This window comes from Aspergillus stella-maris (assembly GCF_047715825.1).
Source record: "Aspergillus stella-maris strain CBS 113639 unplaced genomic scaffold BDV14scaffold_85, whole genome shotgun sequence".
Taxonomy (NCBI): Eukaryota; Fungi; Ascomycota; class Eurotiomycetes; order Eurotiales; family Aspergillaceae; genus Aspergillus; species Aspergillus stella-maris.
The window spans coordinates 13,910-38,222 of record NW_027396879.1 but is presented as its reverse complement, the minus strand read 5'-3'; the positions used below and the strand labels follow the sequence as shown (position 1 = coordinate 38,222).

General features: G+C 49.7%; 9 protein-coding genes across 9 annotated transcripts; 6 read left to right on the top strand and 3 right to left on the bottom strand.

The window, feature by feature from the left end:
• Positions 1 to 214: 214 nt before the first annotated feature.
• BDV14DRAFT_211837 (hydroxyacyl-thioester dehydratase HTD2) lies at positions 215 to 1,454 on the top strand (the record flags this gene model as incomplete). Its single annotated transcript, XM_073776183.1, has 2 exons — positions 215 to 855; positions 917 to 1,454. 2 exons carry the CDS (start codon positions 215 to 217, stop codon positions 1,452 to 1,454), a joined length of 1,179 nt encoding a protein of 392 aa, XP_073623109.1.
• A 508-nt stretch (positions 1,455 to 1,962) lies between these two features.
• Positions 1,963 to 3,072, top strand: BDV14DRAFT_211836 (uncharacterized protein; the record flags this gene model as incomplete). Its single annotated transcript, XM_073776182.1, has 1 exon — positions 1,963 to 3,072. One exon carries the CDS (start codon positions 1,963 to 1,965, stop codon positions 3,070 to 3,072), a length of 1,110 nt encoding a protein of 369 aa, XP_073623108.1.
• A 948-nt stretch (positions 3,073 to 4,020) lies between these two features.
• BDV14DRAFT_193189 (uncharacterized protein) lies at positions 4,021 to 5,406 on the top strand (the record flags this gene model as incomplete). The annotated part of the gene is made up of 3 exons (XM_073771737.1): positions 4,021 to 4,079; positions 4,134 to 4,252; positions 4,322 to 5,406. 3 exons carry the CDS (start codon positions 4,021 to 4,023, stop codon positions 5,404 to 5,406), a joined length of 1,263 nt encoding a protein of 420 aa, XP_073623107.1.
• A 3,164-nt stretch (positions 5,407 to 8,570) lies between these two features.
• Positions 8,571 to 10,362, top strand: BDV14DRAFT_211835 (uncharacterized protein; the record flags this gene model as incomplete). Its single annotated transcript, XM_073776181.1, has 2 exons — positions 8,571 to 9,028; positions 9,081 to 10,362. The coding sequence occupies 2 exons, from the start codon at positions 8,571 to 8,573 to the stop codon at positions 10,360 to 10,362; spliced, it is 1,740 nt and encodes a 579-aa protein (XP_073623106.1).
• A 2,782-nt stretch (positions 10,363 to 13,144) lies between these two features.
• BDV14DRAFT_204973 (uncharacterized protein) lies at positions 13,145 to 15,188 on the top strand (the record flags this gene model as incomplete). Its single annotated transcript, XM_073774629.1, has 5 exons — positions 13,145 to 13,215; positions 13,315 to 13,555; positions 13,622 to 13,752; positions 13,819 to 14,207; positions 14,257 to 15,188. The coding sequence occupies 5 exons, from the start codon at positions 13,145 to 13,147 to the stop codon at positions 15,186 to 15,188; spliced, it is 1,764 nt and encodes a 587-aa protein (XP_073623105.1).
• Positions 15,189 to 15,392: 204 nt separating this feature from the next.
• Positions 15,393 to 16,489, bottom strand: BDV14DRAFT_193187 (DUF1769 domain-containing protein; the record flags this gene model as incomplete). The annotated part of the gene is made up of 3 exons (XM_073771736.1): positions 15,393 to 15,652; positions 15,722 to 16,240; positions 16,321 to 16,489. 3 exons carry the CDS (start codon positions 16,487 to 16,489, stop codon positions 15,393 to 15,395), a joined length of 948 nt encoding a protein of 315 aa, XP_073623104.1.
• A 620-nt stretch (positions 16,490 to 17,109) lies between these two features.
• On the top strand, positions 17,110 to 18,569 carry BDV14DRAFT_211829 (archaemetzincin; the record flags this gene model as incomplete). The annotated part of the gene is made up of 2 exons (XM_073776180.1): positions 17,110 to 17,481; positions 17,518 to 18,569. The coding sequence occupies 2 exons, from the start codon at positions 17,110 to 17,112 to the stop codon at positions 18,406 to 18,408; spliced, it is 1,263 nt and encodes a 420-aa protein (XP_073623103.1). The 3' UTR covers positions 18,409 to 18,569.
• Positions 18,570 to 19,305: 736 nt separating this feature from the next.
• Positions 19,306 to 20,774, bottom strand: BDV14DRAFT_183186 (SUR7/PalI family-domain-containing protein). Its single transcript, XM_073770345.1, has 2 exons — positions 20,532 to 20,774; positions 19,306 to 20,485 (listed from the first exon to the last, which is right to left on the bottom strand). The coding sequence occupies exons 1-2, from the start codon at positions 20,667 to 20,669 to the stop codon at positions 19,643 to 19,645; spliced, it is 981 nt and encodes a 326-aa protein (XP_073623102.1). The 5' UTR covers positions 20,670 to 20,774; the 3' UTR covers positions 19,306 to 19,642.
• A 1,011-nt stretch (positions 20,775 to 21,785) lies between these two features.
• Positions 21,786 to 23,470, bottom strand: BDV14DRAFT_211828 (uncharacterized protein; the record flags this gene model as incomplete). Its single annotated transcript, XM_073776179.1, has 4 exons — positions 21,786 to 21,962; positions 22,031 to 22,483; positions 22,573 to 23,322; positions 23,387 to 23,470. 4 exons carry the CDS (start codon positions 23,468 to 23,470, stop codon positions 21,786 to 21,788), a joined length of 1,464 nt encoding a protein of 487 aa, XP_073623101.1.
• Positions 23,471 to 24,313: the final 843 nt, after the last annotated feature.

The following is a 24,313-nucleotide window of genomic DNA, read 5'->3' as shown; positions in this document are numbered from 1 at the left end:
AAAACAAGCTTCAAATGTCAAAGTAGCTTGAGGTTGACTAACGTAGTCGGTCTTCAAGACGCCTTTATGCCGCCAGTATCGCCCCACACTTTACATCCGAGGTCCCAAGAAGCCTTCTTACCCCACGATCTCCTCACCACTTTTAAACCACTCCTCCCCTCGACCTCAATCTCTTGTCGCATTTCTATTTCTGCGACGATTTCAATTGCGCGCCATGCTGCTCACAACCTCAACACCACGGGGAATCTCCCGCGTCACGCGATTGCGCCTCAAGATCACAACCACAATCCCACCTCTCCGCTTCTCCTCATCCACATCCGCCTCCGCATGCGCCTCAGAAATCGCATCCTCCTTCCTCTCACGCTTCCAATCCCTCGGCCCACAAACACGAACCCAAACACTAGACGCAAACCAACTTCGTCTCCTCTCACTCACACTAAACCGTCCCTCGCTATTCCCATCCCCGTCTTCTCCATCGTTGAGCAGCACATCCAGCGCCTCAAATACAACCCCCGCAACCGAGATCCCAGACGGTACACCTCTACCAGCCGGATACCATCTAGTCTACTTCACGCCCGCATTCCTGGAAAATGAACTTGGTGCTGATGGGACGGATACGAGTTATAATCCCGCGCATCCGTTTACGAGGCGGATGTGGGCTGGTGGGGAGGTGAGGTGGCCTAGGGATAGTAGAGGAAGGGTTAATCCGTTGAGGGTTGGACAGGTTGTTTCTGAGACGACGAGGGTGCTTAGTGCTGAGGCGAAGGTTATTAGGAAGACGGGCGAGGAAATGGTTGTTGTTGGTGTTGAGAAGAGTTTTGGTAATGGAGATGGGGTTGCTGTTGTTGATAGACGGTTTGTTATACTCTCACCCTTACTTCTTGGTATATGGTTGACTGATTGACGTGGTGCATAGGAACTGGGTCTTCCGTAAAGCCCTCCCACCCCCTTCACAAACCCAATCGCAAATCCAGACGAGAAACCTCCCCCCGCCAAACCCACCTTCCGGCACCCCCGCAACATCAACCACAACGTCATCAAATGACGGGAAAAAACACGCGCGCACACTCTCCCAAACGCCCGTAACCCTTTTTCGCTTCTCAGCACTCACATTCAACCCACATAAAATACACTATAGTCTCCCCTGGGCACGGGATGTAGAAGGGCACAGGGATATAGTCGTTCACGGGCCGTTGAATCTGATTAATATCCTTGACCTTTGGAGGGATGTGCGTGGGGAACCGCAGGAGGAGGGGGAGTTGGATTTGGATAAGGTTTTGCCGGAGCGGATTGTCTATCGCGCTACGAGCCCAATTTACGCGGGGGATGAATATCGGGTTGTTTTGGATGAAAGTGACGGGGAGGGTGCTGGTGAAGATGGGAAGAAGAGTAATGTTGAGATTATTTTGGCGGGTGGGAATGTCGGGATGAAGGCTGAGGTGTTTGGTGTATGATTGTATTACTAGAGTATATACCAAACAGCAGTCTACCATTAACCAACCATTTGAATTAAGGATACCAAGGTGTGGCCACCACACGCAAGTAAACGGGCTTGTACAGTAAGGCTCCAGTAAATGTGGGCAACCACAGCATCTGGATGAACACTTTTCGTGAGCCACGTTCCAATCATTGGTAACCAGGGTTGGAATCATTTCCAGGACACACATGGTGTGAAAAGATTGGTTGGCTCATGTATCGTGGTTTGTGTTTGAGTAGTCGCTCAGGTGTTGGCTGCGGCAGTCAGCCTGAAGCATAGCCGCCCTCCCTGCACGCCGACAACAACAGATACTCGCCACCATCATCATGGCGGGAACCAGATTGCAACTACCTCAAATATGGCAAAGAATTCGTGGACTCACTCCGTATTCTGTATCTTTTCTTCACTTCCCGGATTTCACGACGTTGAAAGTGACACAGCAATTCCTACGTTCTTTCTTCCTACTACAAACCACCCATCAGGACATGGATCCCGGGGCTTTTTTAACAATTGCCAGCCTCACAAGAGAGTCTGCTACCGTACTTATCCAACGGCACGGTTCGGAAGCCGTCATTGCCGCGTTACGGGCATGGGGACAATATAAGAGCGGACGGTCGTCGAACCTGGGACACGAGGAGGCCATGGAACAAGCGAAGAACGCAATTCCAAACTTCCTGAATAACGTCGAGTCGAGCGACATTCGTGTCATTCCAGGCGCATTCAACGCCTCTCCCGAATTCATCGCCGTGTTCCAGGCCGAGGCGCTGGTCGCGATCCCCGTGGCGCTGCTTGCGGTCAAGGAGGCAATTGCTCGAGTCGGGTCCAGCCTACAGGGTATTCAACGCGAGCTAACAATTACAAACATGGCGAAGATTCAGGGGTGGGAACAGGAAGGCTTTGGCGCACATGTCTATCGCTTCGTGGAGTACGAGATGCTCCAGGTTGCCAACGCCCGCGCGAAGAGCGGCGATCAACGACGGCACTACTTCTACGTCTGGAACCGGGATACAGATTGGTATCCGGTCTTTGAGGCGAAGAACAGAGCTTTCCCGCTTGGTGCTGAGTTTGGCGGGTATCATTGTGAGCTTGATGCGATTTGTATGCGAATGAGGGCAGACAGGAGGACACTCATTCTGACTACGTCGCATGGACGCACGGCGCAGTTTCATCTACTCGTTCCAACCCACGAGCCCTACGTTCTCGATCACCCTGTCGTATTCCACGAGAGTCTCCTGCCGCTTACGATAACGGGCCTGCGGCATCGCAGTGTGGACCTCGTCTGGTTTAATCTGCGCTGGAAACCAACAGAGCTACATCTGCAATGCATCGGAGTCTTGGGAGAGAGGGAAAAAACCGTTGCGCAAGCTGGATTTCTCAGCGGCACTGGCTGCTTTGCCGGCTTCATTGTAGTTGGCTGGGCTGCTATGGCATTTCCGCCCTGCGCTCCTCTTGCACAGGCAGCTCTGTTGCCGCTCTGGTCGGGAGGAGTGGCTTCTTGGGGTGCTGCAACCGGCGTCCTGGTTTACGAGGGCGCTAATCGTGGGGAGCTTTGTATCTTAGGGGATGATTCTATACTTGTCCAGAGAAAAGGATAGATAGTCTGCGTTGACTTGGGACAAGCACCTTGGCCATTATCTTAACCTCCAGAACAATTTTACTAGATCTGGGGATAGGCTTGTATTGCTCTCAAGTATTTGTTGTCTGTCTTGTTGCCCACGTCAATGGTTCTTTACGCTTTGTCTGGTCGTTTGTTTTTGTTTTTTTTTTTCTTGTTTTCTTTATCGGAAACTCCGTTACGAGTGATTCATCCTTTGACCTGATAGCCAGCCACTAGAGTCTGTAATGCTCTCTTGAACAAGTAATTCATTGGTTCCTTTTATCTTTTTTACTTTTTTTTTCAAATCAATGTTTTACTAGACGCCGTGGCTCTACGCCATCCAACAAGGTACCATCTATGTATGCGTGGCACAGTCCTAACATACTAGTCGGCGGCTATACCTAGGTGTGCCTTGCTCACTACGGAGCAGGCTTGTCTGGTGATAGCTGACCAAACCAGCTGGTCGGAGACTGTGAGTTGGTGAGACGCCGAGTCCTAATTCAAGCCAAGGTTGCGGTTGGTTCCAACCAAAGGATTTTATAGAGGGCTGCCTTATCGCATGTGCCGCCGAATGGCACGCATAGATGCCAACGGTTAACCGCCCAGGTTCAGCCTCCAGCTAAAAATCAAGAATAGTCTAACAGTCATGTAAACTCATGATATAGAATCTTCTGAGTCTGCCTTCTTGGTACGAATGATTGGTTCATAACGATACCGGTGCCACTCCCTCCCCCTCTCTCGTGGTCGTTGCCGCTTGCGCCCTGCCAAGTGGAACAAGGATTCAAGACAAGGCTACTTCTATTGAGAGTGATGAATGGGACCACGGTCTATATAAGGCTTTTCCAATGCGTCGTAACATGTTGATGCCGTCGCCAATGTCAAGTTCCTTTTTTTCTCTTCACTCTGCTTCATACTACCTTATACTACACCCAGTACCAAATCATCCATGGCGTCCCAGGAGGAACGAACAAAGGAGTGCCTCGCAGATATGAGGGCTCGCTTTATGTTAGTATTCTGTATCCGGTTGACTCTTAGAGGTATCTAATTGACCGGGAGCAGACAAAGCAAAACCCCTTCCGACGTACTAATCATTCTCGGACGAACTGGGTCCGGAAAGTCATCTCTTCTAGAGGACCTCTCTGGTCTCAGCGGCTACTCCCAACAGAATATTGACTCTGGTATGCGCTTCCTTAAACTTTCTTCATATAATCTCTTTGTTCCAAGACTGAAGAGTGCCATGGCCACAGTCACAAAAACCAACCAACTCTGCAGAGCAACTATCAACGGAAAACCCTACTTCATAATGGACACACCCGGCTTCGACCCCAGTGCCGAAGAGCAAACATTCCGTGAAATCATCCGCGGCGTAACCTCCATCCGCCCTTTTGCTCGTATCACCGGCTTTCTATACCTCACCTGCATCCCGCAAGAACGGTTCGACGACTTTGACCAGAAGTTGATCCACTTCGTTCGCGGCTTGAGTGGACCGCAGTACATTCCACGCGTTACATTCGTAACGAATTTCTGGACCGCGACGCCAGGACAGGCGGCGTCGTACAGCCAGCGCCTTGTCTCCCTCCGGCGCAGATGGGAGGATGGTGTTGGTGTTGGTGCACGCGGGTTAAAGACATATCAGCATGGCTGGGAGTATAACAGTGCTGGCGTGGAGAATCAAGGCGTGATTATCGACTGGTATACCGACCGAAAGCAGATTGCGCGACATGCAAGGGAGATGGTTGCGAGGAACTACAGCAGCCCGAGTATGGTCGCTTCGAAGGTCGAGGAGGAACTGGATGCCCATGTGCCCATACACCAAACGGACGCGTGGAGATTCCTTGGTCTGCCTACTCCTGCTCATGGCCCGTCACAGTTCACCAGTGGCACCAGCGCACCGGGCCAAAATGCCTCTTCTCGTACAGGTACAGATACCAGTGGCTCTAACCCGGACCCTCCGCCAGCCACACATACATCTAGCAATCCAACCCAAGGACAACCTTCCACCGTTCCGCCTGGGACTTCTGGTACTCAGTTGCTTATTGAGGGATTCAGCTGGTTTTTCCGTAACATTAACCTTGGTAGTGCAGCTGGTGGCTCAGGTCCAAGAACATTCAGGGGAGGTCAGTCAGGCTCCTGCCCAAGTTTAATTTATAGAAGAATGTTGCTGACTGCTACGATAGATCCCTTTTCCTCTGTTGACTTGATGAAATCCAGAGGCATGGACTCGAGCAGGGAGGCTAGGCTGAGATACGCCCAGCAGAATGGAATTGAAGGTGTGCCTTTCTCTGCGGCGTGGGGGGAGGCAATGTTCAGGCATCTTCGAAAGAATGGGTGATGATCCATCATATCGGAACTGAGAAATATGGTTTGGTGGGTGCAAGGAAGTCGATAGTTACTGTTCGTTGTTTAGAAGCGCTATTATTATGTATATCTTTGACAACACTTCCCGAGTGTTTCTAAGTTCCAGGATGTTGTGTTTGAACAGCATATTACAACGCGGCCTATTATAGATTGTTGCATAGCAAAATAAAGCTGCATTGTCTTCCGTGCCATGGTCGTCTTGGTTTTCAAAGGGAAACCTCGTATTGCTATATTAAACAGACCAATCTGATCCGCAATCAAAGTCTTGCGGAGAAACGCCCCCGGAACTCGTCTGGGAAGTCCCAGTCATGCTGGACAATCCCATCACTTGCCACTATATCCCCGAGAAGGATTCCCAGGCGTCCTTTCTTATACGGAACGCCGCCAGAGTCTAAGCCTTCGAAATATAATAGTGAGTGTTAGATGGCGAGAACAGGAAAAAACAGTAGGCCTATGCGGTTGTTGAACATAGAGACACCACGCCATCCATCCATCCATTCCAGCCATGTCAAGAATGAATATAATTACAAATCCACGTCCAGAACTCAGCCCTCTTAACGTACAAATCCGCCAGCGCCAGATTATTAAATAGCCTTTCCAGAATAATGTCCTTGATTTCTCCATGCTCTGCTTGTTGGGCTGGCTATAACCTATAATTTACTAGTCTATAGATAACACTCCGAATCACACCCAGCAGGACAAGAAACCTTCCCAAGTATTTCATAATAACTTTATGCTTGTTATTGGACTTGTAGCTTTAGTATAGGACTTGTCAAGGTGCGGGCTCAGGAGTGTATTCAGAACAGGCTAACGAAGTAGATACACGGGCAGAACGCAGGATCAGGCTATCAGACAGGCGCTTAGTATAACAAGACGTCGCTCAGAGATCAGGAACAGGATCAACATCGGAGTTGAGGAAGTATCGGCCAGCTAGGCGGCCATACCAGCCACCCAATGGAAGTACATCCATCGCTTCCCACAACTTTCGTATCATGAGAAGATGCACACGGTCGCTTTTACAAGGCCAGGTATAAAAATAACTTGAAGAGACGGGCGCACACCCAGTCCAAGCGGCCTGATTAGGTCCCGTCCGATGCAATGCATTCCTTCCCTATCATCACAAACCTAGTCTACTATATCCAGGTACCCGTACAGGGTATAGGCGTGCATGACGGGAGATGTTAGTTGACATCGCGCCCTTCCAATTTCCAGTTCCTAACCTGCAGAAGCACGTATGCTGCGCTGAGCAAACAGTCTGTGTAGATACATTGCTTGTTTGACAATCAGGTATATCGTGTACTACGTGGTCTTGGAGCAAGGATATAACAGGGTACTTAACAGGAGAAAGATAGATAGATAGAGTGAGATAGAGAGAGACAAAAGTAAAAGGTACAAGAAACCGAAAGACGCCTGACGAATAAGTTCATCCCCCTAGGTAGCTAGCCACCCTTCTATCCAGTTTTCCTCGTCTTTAAGTGAACATAGGAAAGAAAAAAAGCATCATCATATACTAGCGGTAATAGTAGTATTAGTAGAAGCAGTAGCAATATGGCGGCCTCCAACCAGCCCCAATTGCGGTAAAGCATGCATTCTTTAGAGCTTATCAACTTGAGCTACCGTTGCCTCTACTACACATGAACAGGTTTATCCCCCCAAATGCATTGTGACGTTTCTCGCTCGATTCAAAATAGCTTGGAATATACCAATTCTGCCTGATTTCAGAACGTTAAAGGAGATGTCAGCTTATGTCTAGCACTGCCTCAACGAGAGAGCGGGGAGGGGATAAGAAAAAACAATATGGATACCCCGTCTCAGCGCCCCTTTGACAAGAAGGCAGCTCTCAATCTTGCTCGCTGAACTGATAGTCGCAGCACTGGTCTCAAACATCATCTAGCTAAAATAAGTAGGGCCTGTTTTTCCAGTGAGTGGTCCTGACCTAGAAGCCTGCCATAAAAGGGATGCATCTACATCGGATGCAAACTTCACGAGGGAGAAACATAGAACAACAGGTTACTTCTCCAGGTATATTATTGTCTCAAATAAAATGCAAGCACGAAGACCTTCGACACTCCGGCCGTGTCGGACGAGGCTGCAGCTCTCGTTCATCATCTCCGCAGGATGGTGAACCCAGGAAAGATAGCCTCGTCCGACCTTTCCGAATCTTAGTCTGAGCCCGCCTCTTCCTTTTATTCATTAATAGTCAGAAAAGACTCATGGAAGCTCATGATACCCCTGTCTAGAAGCGCCATCCTTCCCCTGTAAACATAGCGTACTCTAACCGCCTTTTTCACTTATCGGATTGTGCTGGCGGCGCAATGCTCTCACAGGTTACTAAGCATAGAAACAAATGTTGAGATTAAGGTGCAAAGATGTCAGTGAGGCTGGCTATAATTAGAAAAACAATTACAGAAAGGCTAGGAACATGTTTCACAGAGTGGAAGCGCTGGAGAAAGAGGGTGGTAGCAGCTCATCCATCGAGTCAGTGATTGGCATTCATAATTACCTCTGGTACAACCTCGCCTGTAGTTTCCGGGGGAAACAGAGGAGTAAATGAGCCAATTCTTTCCTTGGTTCATCATCCTGCGGAGATGATGAACAAGAGCTGCAGCCTCGTCCGACACTCTGGCCGTGTCGGAGGTCTTGACCCTGTGTAGAGAATTTGATTTGCTGCTGTCCCACGCTGCATATCTAGCATAGCTGAAGAAAGCATCTGTTTGCAACACGCCTACCGATATTCACTCCAATTTTAATCTTTATAACTCTGTCCAGTGTCTGCAATGTTGGATAATGCCAATTCTCCATTACTCTCAGCCTTATGGTGTAAACCGGCTCTAGCCTTGTTCAATGGAGTCCCCTTAGGCTATTTTTGGAGCGCAATTCCGCAACTTCTGTGTGACCTTTTAGCTGTCCTACTTGCTGTGCAGCCTACCACAATGGCTCCTTTGAGGCCGGTGGCTGATCTCTGGCCCTAACTAGAAAGGTGCACTTGCTGACCGGATTCTGCGCTGTAGGGATGCCGTAGAAAGGCTGCCAACCTGTCTTGAACAGGTGGGGGCGGTTTACTACAAGTCGCAAATGCTATTTAGGTACAGGGGATTCTCAAATTCAAGGACCAGTCCACCATAATGGCCAGGCAGTATGTCGTCCACAACAAGTGATCATGTTGACTACGAACCCCTTTCTAGTCAAGACCCTCCCTTTCAACAGTCACCTACTGGCGCAGATTCACCAGCAAAGTGGGGGATTGGCTGGAGGTGTCCGACTTTAATGATTGGCTGTATCATTTGTGCGACAGCGCTCTCAATGGGACATCACTTCTACTACAACAGCCTTAACGACACTCTTGTCGAATCTGTGGATCAGCAAACGTGGGCTATTCGAGTTGGTACCGGTATTGCCTTTCTATCCAAATCATTCCTCGTATCCAGTGTTGGGATCGCAGCGGTCCAGGTGACATGGGCCACCCTCCGTCGGAAGAGTCTCAAGCTAAGCGGGATTGACGCTATGTTTGCAATCCTGGGTAGCCCAAAGGCCTTCTTCACTCCAGACGTATGGGTACGCGCCAAGATGCTCACCTTGTTAGCACTTATCTCTTGGTATGTAAGAGCTTGTTGCTTTTGGATACAGATAATTTGACAACTTTGCCAGGCTTATTCCTTTAACAGTGGTTATAACGCCTGCCACTCTTTCCATCCGTCTTCTACCAGCCAATGTATCCACTGTTCTTGATGTCCCAAATGTGAATTTCACCAATGCATTCTGGGTGGACAAGGTTGAGGCTGAAGGAGCCGGAATAGTATACTCCTCCAAACCATTAATTAGTCGCCTCTTTGCAGCCACAGCGTCGTCTGCTGAGGTCCTCCCTGTCCGTGCGCCATTTATCAACTCATCCTATACAGTGTCATTTCACGGCCCGTCATACAAGTGTCAAAGTTTGGATGAAGCTCTCGTTACGGTGCCAGGGGTAAACCAGTCACTTTGGGACAACGCAATTGGTGATGTGCCTGAGTATGGACACATCTACACCGGAGTTACACCCAGTTCTCCTGAAAACACGTTTTACGTGAGGAGTGGGGGGATGAACCCACTTTGGAACGATAATTTTACCCAGCCGGCCCAGCTTGTCTGTCAGCTCTGGAACATCTCCTACGTGATAAATCTGCGCTTCACCAACGGCACCCAGACGCTAACACCTATATCAATACAGCCATTCGCGTACTTCGACTGGGTAGTGGCTGACAATCCTTCTACCTTATCCGAAGGTGCAGACGACGAGAATGCAGCTTACCACGTTATTCATCTGCTAACTTCTGGTCTTATTCTCGGCACTCTTGCTACAGGGAGTACAGGAACAATCTTAGAAGATAAGACGGCGTTTGCAGCATTCACGCGCATGTCACTGGGTCAGACCGGTCTTTATGAGTGTCCCGACCTCTGGAATACCAGCGACTGGCTGTCAGCACAATCGACCACCCTCTGCCGAAACAAGACGCTAGCGCGAGCAATCGAAGACCTATCCCGTAATTTCACCTTCAGTCTTCTTAGCCTCAACGGCGGTCGCACAATCACTAACGTGACAGACCTGACGTTGCGCAACTTTTACACTTACAACAGTAGAAATCTACTGCTCGCGTATGCGACTTCGCTGGGCGTTAGTGTTGCGTGCATTATTGTTGGATGTCTTGCCTTGTGGCATAATGGAATCTCGCAAAGCACCTCGTTCTCCAGCATCTTGATGACTACGCGGAACACTAAGCTGGATTCTTTGGCCGTGGGTCACTGTCTGGGATCTGATCATCTCGAGAATGAGGCTCGTGATATTCGGCTGCAATTTGGAGAGATTAAGGATATGGAGCTGCGGCGGAAGCATGCGGCGTTTGGGATTAAGGGCTCGGTGACAGCACTTACAAAGGGTGAGGATTATTACTAGGTAATACATAAGAGCGTGGATATCATGTTGATAGGAATTTGCTTTATCCTTTATACAACTGCCCTCTTGTCACTTTGTGTGGGTGGTTGGTATTAAGAGCCTGCACGTTTAAGTCTGATTTTTGTTCTTTATTAAATATAGTCTTTCCAGCGGCATCAATTAGTCAAGAAAGGCAGTTGGGAGCTAGACAGCGAAAGAGTAATGCATGCAACAACATGCTGAATCAGATATAGAACCACAGAACTAACATGCCCCGTCAAAGGCAGTGCGTAACACCGGTAGGTGTAAGACTTTCAATCATCCTTTTAGGGTTCCCATTTACGATTCTCTGTATTGGACGGGCCTTCCATTGGTGGGGGCTACTAGCCTGTGGCCAAAGACTGTCTCCGAGAGATGTCCTGATAACTCCCAACAGCACAAGAAACCACCCCACGTTATCCGCAATTACTTCGTGCTCGTCGTCGGAGTCATAGCTTTGGCGAAGTATTGATCCGGACGCGGTGAGTGCGATTGTTTGTGAGTACCATGTTGCGAGAGAGAGGAGGGGGGTGGATTCTTGACTGTTTCTTCCATCATCATCATCATCTTCTTCTTCTTCTTCTTCTTCTTCTTCATCCTCTATTTAGCTCTCTACCCCTGAGCCCACCCCAGCTTCCGCATCTGTTTGGGATACATTATACCCGCAAACATCCGCCGCCCAGGGAACCGCCCCAGTAGACTCAGAATGTATCCGGCCGCACTCAAAAACTGGAACGCCCACCGTCGTCAGAAACGCAATCGTCTCTTGATTTCCAAGCTCCCTTGGGAGTTCTTTGACACTTGGTATCCAGAAACGCGTGTTCGGTGGGAGATGAAACTCCAGCCATGCTTTTGACGGGCATATCGTTGGTGGTGGGAGAGATGAAAGGATATTATTTTACCCAGGGACGAGGAGAGTTATCGTTAATTTCAGTTCTAGGCTGCTGAGGCAGGATCATAACATACAACAATGCAATAAATAATTCTCCCTCGATCCTCGAGGCGCTCGAAAAGCGAGTACGTCCTTTTGCACGTTCGGGCGAGGGACGCGGCGTCCTTGAGCCGGGCGAGGCTGTTAAAAATGAAAAGGAGAAGTTCTAAAGGGAGATGTTGGAGGGTGGTGGACATCTTCAGGTTGCTGGCGCCGGATGAAATTGAATGGGATGGAAGTTGGTTTTGGCGGCCTAGGTGGGTGGAATACGAGGTTAGGTTGCTTTATATGGTAGTTTCTGCAATCCCTAGCGAGAGGGTCTACCAAGACCTGGGACGCTAAGATTCCATTGGTTCAAGGTCGTTTGAGTACGCATTTTGTCTGGCGGAGAGTATGTAGTTCTTTAGGTACGTGTGTGCTATGGTATATCCCAGCCACCTGCGCACCATCAAGCCATAACAACCAAACATCTCGCAACCCTAGCTAGCGGGGGCACCGATTCTTCTCTTAAAGCCACACTATATATCCACTTATTAATTCAAACAAACACATACGACCACAGGGTGTGGAGAACAGGGCTTCCCGTCCGCTCAGCCGTACTTAAGCCACACGCCGGCTGGTTAGTAGTATGGTGGGTGACCACATGCGAATCCCAGCTGTTGTATGTTTTTCTTTTTTGCGCGCACTTATTTTGCTAGCAGGGCGAGAAAGAGATAGATCCTGTTTTGTTCTCGTTGTCATTCATACCTCATGCATGATATGTTGTGACAAAGAGGGCTAGATACAAAAGACCACAGACTCAAACTGCAAGGCCATTATAGGTAATCCTCGTCATCAAGATAGCTTAGGATTCCATGTTCATTTTCCCCACTCGCGATGTCCCTTCGCTGCGTTCCTTCAGCCACTGGGGGTTCAATCTGCTCGTCTCTCTGTATTGACTGTGGAGACTGGGGCGTGCGTGGCCGCGATGACATGGGATATATTTCTTCTGCGGTACTAAGGTGTCTTCCGTACTTGTGTGAGACGTGAGATATCATGGCGGTTAAAATAGGGCTCGAACGGTGAGGTATGTCTTGCCTGGGTATGACTGTGCGTGGGGTACTGTGGCACGGGTCTTGGTGTTGAATCGGAAAAAGTACTATATGGGAAGCGCCCTGAGGAAATAGCGGGCTCCCTGCCTCCAGCCTCGTGTTGGAGCTCTGTATACGGGCTCATATACTTGCTTGCGGCTTGGTACCCGTATGTCTGTGGCGGATACGCAGTGGCCCTTTCAGATACTGCTGGAGGGGCTTGCACAGGGGTGCTGGTGGGGAAGTGGTCTGAACGTACACCCGTGTATCGTGCAAGCTGGGCATCGCTTTTGCCCTTGGTTTCATGAAGATACTCGTCGAATCCCCAACTCGCCTCAGCTACAATCTTGAAGTATTTCACGGTAAGGTCATGAGTAGTGAACCCTTCATGCGGCTTACTCCTTGCAACATGCTGATCGTACCGCGCAAGTGCAGCCGCGGTGAGAAAGGCGTTCTGAATCTGCAGATTTGGAAAAAGAAACCACCATTCTCACCTCGTCCTCCATACAGTCAGGGCTCTGTTCCGTGGAAACCCCGCCATATCCCTGTACACCAGGCCAAATGCAGGGAGATACGTTCCCGTCGTCGAAGAAGCAAAGGCATAATCTGACACTGAAAATTGTGGCATGCCAAAATCGTGTCACACCGAAGGCTATGTTGGTCCTCCCTTTGCTCTTGCCTCACCAGTGGACAGATCGAGCGTGCTGGCAGCCCAGTTGTCACCTCTCTTTTGCGGAATGACAAACCATTGTCCATAGATGCAATGACGACAGTTGGACGGTTTATGAGCGACAAGGCGCCAAAATACCACGAGGCGTTTGCTGTCGCTTCGACGTACGATAATCAGCGAGGTGAATTTGTTGCGCGCCATCCGCACAGGCAAGGCTGTCAAGTCAAGACCCACAAGAGACAAGTGCTAACTATTCCACCTAGTGATTTCAGGGATGCAATAAGAAACTGTGTTGAGGTATGGGGCATCGACTGGGACGTCGAAACATGCACATGGGACCACGTCTTTGATGAAATGCAAAGGGCTGAAGATGAATATGAGAATAAGGGGCTCCCGCGCAAGTTCATGCGATGGGCTGGAGACAATGCCACCGACATTGACCCATGGCTCGATGTATTGCCTTCCGAGTTTGGAGGCAATGTCCTGACTTCTGCTTTAAAATTGGTGTTTAGTTTACCGAAAATCCGCCGCCAGTCAAGACGATAGATTACTGACAACGTGGACATGCAGATCACGAAGCAGCAGGCTGATATGCGGAACACGATTGTACAGGCTTTTCGCACCATCGTGGACATCATCATGGACACTCGCATAGCTCGAGAGCAATTCAAATCCAGTGCAGAACTGAGAACATCCGCGCTGTAGTTGTACGACGCCGTCTTGTGCGCCACCAAAGACTTGATTACTCGGCTGAATGCAGGGGGTAGAACCAAGAAGATGCTTCATAAGGTGCTCAGACCTACACTAGCAGCTAGAGAGCTTGAAGAGGTGCTAGGAGCCATGCACGCAAAGGTTCACGAATACCGAGGCTGTCTCCAGAAGGTTCTGAATGCCACATTCTCAAGGATCGATTCCACAACTCGCGCTATCTCAAACGAGTCCCATATGATGCGAGCATTGGTAACGGACACCAAGATAGACGTGGGGAATATTAAGCAGTCTGTGGGTACCATCAGCGATGAGGCACGTCAAATCAGTCTTTTTCTAAAGCAGCTGCAAGATGACTATCAGAATGCGGAGGAAAGGAGAGAGCTGGGATCTCACGCCCAAACCGCTCTTTGCAAAACGCTCATGGACGAGATCAACGCCATCAAAGGTCCGTAATCTTCACAATTGCCGAAGCCCAGCTAACAAACTTTGCAAAGCTCATCTCAATGCTCCCGTAGCACATGGCGTTATTCTACAGGATGACAAACAGAGCAAGTCCTTCCTTCATGGAGAACGACTAGCCAGGGCTCTAGGTGTGCACCACCTGTCCCCTCTGGGCGACCTAGACTACGTCCTCCAAAAAGGGAACTGGTTTACATCTCAGGCTCAAGCACAAGCCCAACAGTTGATGAGCCAGCGCAGATTCCACCATTGGCTTATCTCGGCAAGGCCAGACCTGCTATTAGTCCAAGCAGACTTTGATTTGTGCTCCAGAATCACTCCACTCTCCTACCTCTGCGCGCACCTGGGCCTAAGCCTTGCCAACACACCCGGGCCCATCACTCTTCACTTCTTCTGCGGCCAGCACGAGTCTCGAGTCGATTCCCTTAGAGGCCCTCAGGGCTTGCTCCGTTCTCTGATTACCCAGATTTTACACGCAGTCGGTCCATTCGATCACAGCTTTATTGGCACTCGCGACTACGCCGAGCGTATCGAGTCCCATATCACCCAGGACCTCTGCATCACCTTCAAGGCCCTTATCGAGCAACTCCCGCTCAATCAGCGAGTCTTCTGCTTCATCGAGAATATTCTCTGGCATGAAAGCGAAGAGTGGATGCAGGATTTGATCGATGTCATTGAGATTCTGTACCGCATGACTCATGATGAACATCTCCAACCAATTTTGAAAGTCCTTATCACAAGTGGTATATTGCGATGTGGCATTGAGCGCGCCATTCCCGTTCAGGACCAGGTTCATATGGTACAAGACCAGGTCAATAATGTATACGGGGAGATTTCCGAGCGGGCGATCATGGATGACCTAAATGCCATAGAGAGCGCGAGGCTATGCAAAGACAGAAGATTGTTGAATATCGCAGTGAAGAGTCTTAGGAAGAAGAGTTTCTTCTTCTTGAGTGAGAGTGGATAGGTCAGTTCCTATTGACACACTTCAATCTGGGCTTTGAAATTATTGTTGTTGCGTTTGTGACCAGAATATTGGCAAACATGATTTGACCTATATACCACGTAGAGCGGATATCATACCTGCTAAAAAGCAATATCTATAGTGTCGTTTCTCATTAGGTATCCCGTTCAAAACATAATTTCATAGCGCAAATAGCTCTATTCTAGTTTATTCAACATCTCCAGCCGACGGCTCAGCTTCCCACTCAAACCTATCACCTTTCCTCTTACTTTGGTCCTGCTCATCGGACTCTAACGCACCCTGACCATGGCTATCATCTTGTTCCGTCGCATGAACCAACGTAAACACAACAACCAGATAGACATCGCCCGTAGCACGGTTCTTGAGGACGTAGCGCAGGGAATGCGTTTTTTCATCGATGTAGTGCAAAGCGTTGATGTTGAAGCCGGGGAGACGGAGGGTAAATTCTGCATGCGCTCATTAGTATACCACCGGCAGTAGGTAAGAAGGGCAGTGAAAGGTAGGTAGGTATGTACCATTAAAATCCAAATACTGATTCCCGAAATCCGCCCAATAAACCCTCCCCTCTTCAAAATCCCATGCCTTCCTATTCGCCTCATTCTGGAAGAAACTTCTCCGTCCATCAACCGTCTCCGGAACACCCTTCTCACTCCTAACCGTTACTCCATCATCCTCCCCCTCCTCAACAACAACCCCATGAACATCCACCCCCTTCCCCTTATCTTCCCCCGTTCCCCTCCCACCAACACAAAACGCATTCCACGTAGCCAGAGCCGGACTATACAAATAAGGCCGATCAGCATACGCGTCCCCGTCAAGCGCCGGATCAATTGTCCACTGCGCTAATTTCAGGGCGGCATTGAAGCCAGGCGGTAATCTGTCTCTTATAGGGCGGTCGAAGTCGTTGCCGAAGATTAGGTCGTTGCCGTTTATGGCGCTGTTGAAGCGGATCGCGAGGGAGATGCTGTATTGGTCTTTTGTGTGGCGTGGGTTGGTGAAGTAGGGGTTTGTTTTGGGGGAGGTGTTTGGGTAGCCTGGTTAAGGAATGACATGTCAGTACCAAATACAGTATGTGGGCAAGGAAGGTAATGGGTTGGCTGTGGGCTAGCGCTACCTGTGTAATTCTGGATTCGGACTGCGAGATTCGTATCTGCGTGCTCGGAGGAGATTTTCAGTGTCTTGTCTTGGTTCACTGGGACGTCGACGTGTGTTGCGGCATCGTAGGAGGGGCCCGCTGTGACTTTTAGGCGGTATTGGGAGGCTTTTTCTTCGGGTGCGGACATGGTGGGGATGTTATTGTAGAGGTATGAGAGCATTTGATGTATCTTTAGTATATGTAGACGGTGTGATTGATGAGTAGAGTGAGGAATGAGGATGAAAGTTGGATGTCTTCCTGGTAGGTACCTACTTTTCTTGTCGCAAGGAGGCTTGAGGTTCGTATACACGACGTCATAGTTACGCGATAAGATAAGATATGGCCAGGGTCCGATAAGATAAGACGTCTAATCATCACGTGTGGGTTCTGTCAATAACGCCGAAGAACGGGCGGCAGCTTGAGCTTCAACAACGATCAGGCCAAGCTGCGTGCCCTCAAGCATTGTCTTCAGAGTGCTCATTCTCTATCTGCGCGATGGGCCTACAGTAGCAGCATGGCCTAGGGTCCCTTCCGTTGCATACATGAGACGCATGACGAGAATCTAGGGCACCTTGAAGTACGGTTAGCGGGTTCTCCTCGGCAGACTATCCCACCTTTCTCTGAGACGTACAGGGTTGATGCTAGCCTGGCTAACAGGGTCGAAAAGTGAATCTGCCCGCCAAGACGCTAACCTTTGCACCAGTGACATGCTTCTTTCTCTCAGATCACACTTAGCCGTCAACAACCCTCCATCAAACACTAACAACCATGCGCACCCCACCCCAAAACACCTGCACTCACAAAGTCCTAACCTACAATGTCTCCCCTCACGCCCCGCAAAGCAAATACACCCACCTAATCAAGCAGACCTGCCTGACAGCAACAAGGCCAAAATCATCAAAAGTTCCCTCTTCACGAACAAGATCCGATGTCCAGAATTTCCCAGCTCCATTAGTTCTACCGGGTGACGATCTAGCGATTGACCCTGACCCGCCGCAGGATTACCAGAAGTGGCTGGGCGTTCGGAGCCAGGTTACGAGTAGACGGAGGACCGTGTATCTGGCTTCGCCGGGTGTTGAGGGGGGTATGGAGATGGGTGATTGGGGTATTCCTCAGAGGATAGACGCAGGTTGGGAACGAGTTTCGTAACCAAAGATATCAGACGTACTCGACTAGGTTGGGGCATTCTACCACGGTCTCCCCGTCAAAGAACTCCGGTTCCCCAGTCTGGGCTTCACGCCCTACAAAGACGACAAGACTAAAGTCGGCCTGAACACACAACATAAATGTATACAGATCCGCATCCGGCCCTCGCCAAATGGGATATTCTCGCACCAGCTCAATCTTGAGGATTTGCTCGCTGCTGCAATGGCCATGTTACCAACCGACGCATATGCCCTATGTTTACTTGTAGACCATGATCTTTTCGAAAGTGAAGACGACGAATTCGTTTGCGGACGGGCATATGGTGGTCGTCGCGTTGCTGTTGTTTCAACGGCGCGGTATAACCCTATCCTAGATGGATATCATGGGGTTGAAACGGATCATGCCTGGCCGGCTTCTCATTGCCAGGCTTTTAAGGAGGAAAAGTGCAGGGAACATGGACATGGGAGCATCACCAAGAAACGCCGAATGTCATCACCATCACCATCGCCACAAGATGCCGAGCAACCCAACTCCAACGCACCCCTCTCAGCAGCCCTATCCGCATTCACCAACACCAATTCCAATTCCTCCCGACCCAACAACACAACCCTCTGGACGTCCCGCCTAACACGCACAACAACCCACGAACTATCGCACTGTTTCGGGCTAGGCCACTGCACATACTACGCATGCCTAATGCAAGGCAGTGCCTCGCTATTCGAAGATCTACGACAGCCACCATACTTATGTCCCGTCGATTTAGCAAAGGTTCTTTCGAGTACAAAGACGAGTGTGGAGGGGCGGTATAGGGCGTTATTGGGGTTTTGCGAACGCGAGGGGATACGGGAGGAGGCGCATTTCGCGGCGTTTGGGGCTTGGCTAAGGACATCGCTTGAGATCTGTGGTGGTGGGGAAGTATAGATTGAATGAGTACCTACCTTAGACACTACCTCAGTAGGTATGGTATAGGTATAGCAGTAACGCTCCATTGCGCTTACACTTTTTCCTTCTAGCACCGTAGTCCCTAGCTTAGATAGTATTTCCTTATGCAGATACCGTTGCATAGGTACCTTAAATAAAGCAACTGCGAGTCCCGCCTGCCATCACTTCTTCCAAATACTATCAGATCCATCGCACCTTTCTAACTCTGGCTGTAGTTTAGATCGGGAAGGCACGAAACCGGCCAGGAATGGAGGTCGGGTAAGTCGTTCCTTCCTAATCTGTCAAACGCCTATTGCTCCTTCCAAATCTACACCACAGCGTTGAATTGGGGAGGTACGAGGAACGGCGGGCAGGTGCGATAGAGCTGGAGGCAGGCTGTTCCTTCCTAGTATGTATCACAACACGAACAAGGAAGGCGCGAGAAGCGGTAGGGCAGGTGCGATGGAGGCCCACGGGGGCGGATCGTCCCTTCCGTTCTATCAAACGCCCATCGCTCCTTCCTGATCTGTGGCAATACTTTAATTAGGAAGGTACCTACACGGCCGGGGAATGGCAGGTGCAATGAATGTGACTCGTTCCTTCCCGTTCTATCAAACGTCCATCGCTCCCTCCTAATCTACGCGCGACTTGAATGGGAAAGGAACGAAAAACGGCAGGTGCGATGGAGGCGGCTCGTTCCTTCCCTCCTAGGTAGACAAAAGTATATGTCGCTCCTTCCTCATTTGCGGTACAACGCGTATTAGGAAGGTACGAGGCAGGGCAAGTGGGATGGAGGTCGTCGGTCGTTCATTCCCTCCTAGACGATTTCTGTTCCACCTTCCTAGTTCTACACCTACCTAAAGTTTACATTTACAATAGACCACAAGAAAGCAGAAGTAATATGATGAAAATCAACTCGATTCATCTCAATCTCAACTAAAGGAGGGTATCGTTATCGTAAAGACTAGATCTATATCCACCGGAACCATTGCCAGTGCCAGTGCCAGGCTAAACCAGGTAGGTAAAATAGATAATAAAGACAAATTCGAAGAGCCGCGCCAGAGTGATATCTGGCTGGCTATATAACCAATGCAACCAAAGCATATCCAGCCATAATTAAATCAAGTCAGTGCAACTTGCATGATATCGTCACTCTTGCTATTGCTGTTGCAAGAGGGGTCGAACCGAGGTGTTTTTTTAATGTTTTGTTTTTGGGTTTTCATTTGTTGTCTGTTTAGACGTGACGGTAGGGCTCGTAGGAGGTTGTGTGGTTGGGAGCCTGGTAGCCCGGGGCGGCATTGTGGTGGAAGGGAGGCTGGGGGTTGGGGTAGTCGCCGACGGGCTCGTAGGTGTATGGGGCCTTTTCAGCGGTGATGCCCCCGCGGTTGCGGCCGTGACGGTGGTTGTAAGGCGAGCGGCCAGAGCAGCAGCACGAGCTAATAGCCCAGAAGAGAGCGGCGGCAAGCGAAAAGGCGGTCGCGAGCCAGGTAGCGGCGTAAATGTTGCGGCCCATGTCTCCCTCGATACCGTACGGCTTGATCTTGTCGTTGAAAACACCCGAGATGACAGCGAACATAGCGGTCGCGGTGGCCGAGGCGGCAGCGGTGAAGAGGAAGGCTGCGATGGCGATGAGGGTGGTGATGCACGAGCCCCAGCGGCTGAAGATGGCGGTGATACCGAGGAGGATCTCAAGACCGGTGGCGGCGAAAGCAATAATGTAGGCAATGGACATCCATTTCGAGACGTTCTTGTAGACGTTCAGCGCGTCTTGCAGGTCGTCGGGAATAGCGTTCTCCAGGCCAAGTCGGTCCAAGTTCCAGATCTCGGTCGGGTTAAACCAAAACTGCGCGTCGGGGGAAGAGCAGTTGGTGACCTTGTATTCATCGTTGGAGGTGACGTTTCCTTGACAGTAGCCGAACAGACCGATGTTGTAGAAGTCGGGGATGTTGAAGTACTTCTGGACCTCGTCAAGGGCGGTGCTGATGTCACCGTCGTCGACCTGGATGTTCAGGTCGCTGAGGGCGTCGGATACGGTATCCGACACCGTTGATGATGCATTGAGGTCGCGAAGGTCGGCCTAATCAATTAGCTTGAATCGATGTTGATAGAGGTAAAGAACATACCCTGAAGAAGTACAGGTCTTTGGTGGTGCCACTGCCGCTACTTGTTGAGCTCAGCCCAACGAAGATGAGACATACTAGGGCGGCGATGGTGAGGAGGTAGGGCGTGAAGATGCAGACGACGCGACCGGCTTTACCCATGATGGCGGTGTTGATGAAGTGGAAGTAAAGAAGAGTTGACGGGAATATGGCGATAGAATATGATGACAGGAAGAAGCAGGAGAGGTTGGGATATTTATTATTTATTTATTGGCAGGACCGCAGGAGGCTGGACGTTACGCAGCTCTTCTAGAGGCGCAGTCACGCCGCTTCGCCTCTTTTCTATGTTTAGACGCCCCGATGCGGTTAGTAAACAAATATCTGTGGCTGATCTTCGCACACTAGTCCTGTTCGGGCATAACCACGCGTCACTGACGTCGGCATTTCATGTTTACTGTAAAGTCCTTCATGGAGTTTTACTCTGTAGTCTATTCATGATTATGGTATATGCATTTAGCCAGTAAATAAAATACACTCTGTAGATAGATAACTAAAAACTGCACTCTTTTTTCACGAATCTCATCTCATTCTCTAAAGAATAGAAGAGAAGTAATGTTAGGCTTCGCCATTCCGCTCTTGGCATCTCCAGCTTCAGCCTGCAACCACTCCACCCAACTCTGACACCGTCCCTGAACAAGACCAAGGATCACACTGCCGCACATGATTCGTAATCTCCCGTCCCGTGGGCCACTGCCGTTGATCTCGTTGCTGTTTGACTTTGACACCCAGCCAAGCCATCCACCGCAGATTCTTCGGCCAAAATTCGAAGGCAAGGCACCAGCATTCCATACTTTCATTACCCAAATATGGACTTCTATTCCGGCACGCACTGCAATTCCGACCAAACCCACGGTTCACGACGCGACATCGGGGTCGGAATTGGGGCTGAGTTTTTCAGATTTCCGTAGCCTGGTGCGGCTGAGCTCTTGCTTTCGACTTGGATTGGAGAAAACTTCAGCCTTACTGAGGGTGGGGTCACGTGTGGAGCGTCATGGCAACGCTGGTTTTGGTGGTGATGTTGCTGCCTCAGGCTGAGAATAGTACCACTTGCTGACGGATTTGTAGATGGCTTTGCCCTAAGTCAGCTCAACTCTTTGTCTTCTAACTTGACTAAATTCTGTAATGACACCAAGTAACTCCAGAACAATTCAACTCTCTCTGATCTATATAACAACTCACTCGCATAAATACAAACACAAAAAAAAAAAGCAAAAGAGTCTACTTTGTCTCACTAATCCTCTTCGCCAAAATCCCATCAAGATGCTTAATCGCCGTCTCAATCTCAGGAATCTCCTCGCTTTCAAGAACGGATTTCCCGGCCGTCATTATCAGTCGCTCGGGGGCCGGCGCACTAAGGTACTTATGTATGCGGCTGCGATGGGCCGCGCGGAAGGTCTGGAAGTTGTACGTTAGCACTTTCCGACAGAGATATATATATTTGCGCTGAACGGGTAAGTACCAACTTTCAATTGCCTAACAATCCCCTCCAAAACCCTTCCAATCTCCGTATCCCCATTCTCCTCCGCCCGTTGACAAAAACACCCCTCTCGAACCCTCTCACAAAACTTTCTCTGACTTCTTGGAATATACAACCCCTCCTTCCCCTCATCAAAATAAGCCCCAATCCCCAAAAACGCATCAACTACCCTGAAAAGGGGTACATGGCTCCCGCTTAACCCGTCATATTCGACGTACTCGCCATTAACCATCTCTCCGGCGCCCCAGCCTGTTGGGCCCTGGATGTAGTGCATCCAGACTTCTGGGGATATGATGTTGTCGACTAGAGTTTTGTAGAATATCTGTAATGGGGTGGGAAAGAGGATGGTTATTCGGGTTAGGGAGGACAGGCAGGCGGGTTTGTTACCGGTGCTGTAGTGGGTTATTGCATGCGTTATTTCGGTATAGATGGGTATGGCCTGATATACAATTCATTAGTTCTTTGCCGACCAGGTACCGCAAAAGGGGCAAGAGGACGTCAACGAAGGGACTGGGATAGGAAACATACAACCCTCTCAATCCGCACAAGCATAAATGCAAACTCATACTCCGCCCGCCTTACTTCCTCCCTCAACCCCGGATTAACCTGATAAATCATCTCACCCCCCTCATCAAAATTGCAGAGGTAATTCGTCATGAGATTCCCACCCTGCGACGTCGTTCCGAATCGACGCGATATATACCCCCATGGCAGAACAAGTTCGTCCGGAAAGTCAATGATTTTCTCATCCTGTGCTACGCGGACGACGGGGATAAGGCCCCATCGATACGCGTGCCGGAGGTTGGATATACAGCATGCGAAGCCGTTATATGCTGCTGCATCGAAACCTCCTTCATCTGTGTGGTTGTTGGTTTCGGTGGAGGCGAGGATTGTCTGAACGGCATGGAGATCAATCTTCTCTTTCAATACAAGTCGGATCCGGTCCCTGAAGCTCTGAACTCGAGACCTGTTGATTTCGTCGTCGGTGGATACGTCCTCTGTTGAGAGGTATGGTGCCGCAGCTAGGTAAATCTCGTGATAGAGCTGTAGTGCTTCGGGCCAGGTATATCCGTGCGTTGCGCGCGGAGGCCACGTTCCTGCGCCGTCTGTTTCGACTAGGTTCTTTAGGGCGAGGAGGGGTGGGTTTGTTTCTGTTGCGTTGTTTGTGAGGGATAGGGCGGACTTGTGGTCGTGGTCAAAGGTTAGGGCTTCACTGTCTTGAGCCTGTTCGTCTTCGGGCAAGGACGAGGGTTTCTGGGTAGAGAAGAGGTTTGTTAGCTGCATAATCACAAGAGTAGAAGGAACTAGGGAGCGAAACGAGTGACTTTTGCAAGAAACGTACAGATCCAAACACAGAAGCCAACATCTCAAACGCCATCGTATCGAATCCTCGCCGGATAACTCTGTGGACGTAAAGCGGATACATCTTGCTGGAATTCTGGATATAACCAGCTTTATACACGACCATTCGGTTATATTGCACTTGTCAAGATAACTTCATCACAGGTGTTCAGAAGATCAGGCAAGCAGGGCGTCTAGAGTACAGCGCTTGCGTGGCGGGGCATGACCTCGCAAACAATGCCATTGTTCGTCCTGATTAGGCAATTCAGCCTCGCAGATCCAACGAGGGGTATTTCCTGGTGTCTCTTATTGACCCTTTGTCTGAGACTTGAATATGAAGGAAAGTATGTTCCGTCTATGATGATACAGTAGCAGTATAGTCTATATACGCATCTAAGTATAGGTCTTTGTCTTAGCGATGGGCTTGGCATTGTCTTGTATGCGAGCGGACGGGAGTATAAGCCCTATGTCTAGTTTTATGTAGAGTAATAAGCGCACAGAAGGTAGAATATTCGTGGGATCCCTGTCTTGCATGAACGACCAATCGATATCCTCTTCGATATCCTATCCGGATAATCATCTCTCGAATGGGAATTCGGGAACAACCAGTCTCACCCTACCGATCTGTTAGCCCAAGTAGGCGTTAAAACAAGCAAAGTAAAACAAGCAAATCAAGCCAAGCGAATCAAGCCAAGACGCCACAGTCAACATCGAATCTAGTAGGCTAGATCTGAGTTATACGACCTAATCTCACCCCGGTCCCAAACACAGCCACGTTCAGCCATGCCCAGCTGGATAAGGTACGAACGATCAAACACAGCCAATGACTCTGTTTGCCTCCAAGATAACCTTGCGAACGGATCCACAATCTCCCAAAATCGTCCCGCAGATTCTAACACGTTTCCTCGCAAGGGTCTGACAAGACAAG

Excerpts from the sequence above, each read along its gene's own strand:
- BDV14DRAFT_183186 (XM_073770345.1), bottom strand. The coding sequence starts at position 20,669 with ATGGGTAAAGCCGGTCGCGTCGTCTGCATCTTCACGCCCTACCTCCTC. Across the intron at positions 20,486-20,531 it reads AAGACCTGTACTTCTTCAGG|GCCGACCTTCGCGACCTCAA; the intron begins GTATGTTCTTTA and ends CTAATTGATTAG.